Below are 570 nucleotides of genomic sequence, written 5' to 3' on the forward strand. Positions count from 1 at the left end.
GGGGGAGGTGCTTTACGCCACAAGCCTGCCCCTCGGAGGACGCGGGGCCGTGGAACAAAGCTGACTGGTGCAGCGGACAAGGAAAGAGCTTCTGCAGGACTCACTTTTAGGGGCTAGGAGGGGGGGCGCCACATGGTGCAGGGGCTGGGGGATGAGATTTGAGCGCTTGGGCGAGACGCCAGGCACCTGGTCTAAGTGGGTAGTAGGGGACCCTAGGCCGATCGCCACATTTCTACTTTTGGTGGGGAGAAGAGGGCGAGGAGTATCGAAATTTCTTATGCCGCCAGGGTGAACAGCAAGGATGTGGGAGTGGGAGCCAGGCTAGAACTGGGCTTCCGTCGGAGCCGCTGGGCCCACGGCCGGCCCCCTTAGGGTCAACAGGGGAAGGTGTTCGGGATCTCTGCCCTGCAGCCCCGCAGCTTTGGGGAGGGGCCGTCATCCGGGCGAAGGTGGAGGCCCTTACCGCTTGAAATCCCGCATGAGCCTCCTCCGCGCCGGGGTCGACATGCTCCCCAGCTGCCCCGCGGTCAGTCTGAAAGAAAAGAGTCCCGCGCAGCCCCCCCACCCCCC

The 570-nt window shown here is 64.4% G+C and overlaps 1 protein-coding gene across 2 annotated transcripts in view; it reads right to left on the reverse strand.

Annotated features, from left to right (window-relative positions):
- UBE2B (ubiquitin conjugating enzyme E2 B) overlaps nucleotides 1-564 on the reverse strand; it is a 49,707-nt gene extending 49,143 nt beyond the window's left edge. For both annotated transcript variants that reach the window (XM_014583576.2, XM_006166855.3), the window contains exon 1: nucleotides 464-564. In XM_014583576.2, the coding sequence (XP_014439062.1) occupies nucleotides 464-507 (44 nt within the window). In that variant the 5' untranslated portion in view covers nucleotides 508-564. The remainder of the gene's footprint in view (nucleotides 1-463) is intronic.
- Between the last annotated feature and the right edge of the window lie 6 nt (nucleotides 565-570).

Source organism: Tupaia chinensis, unplaced genomic scaffold, assembly GCF_000334495.1.
Source record: "Tupaia chinensis unplaced genomic scaffold, TupChi_1.0 Scaffold144346_1, whole genome shotgun sequence".
Classification (NCBI taxonomy): domain Eukaryota; kingdom Metazoa; phylum Chordata; class Mammalia; order Scandentia; family Tupaiidae; genus Tupaia; species Tupaia belangeri.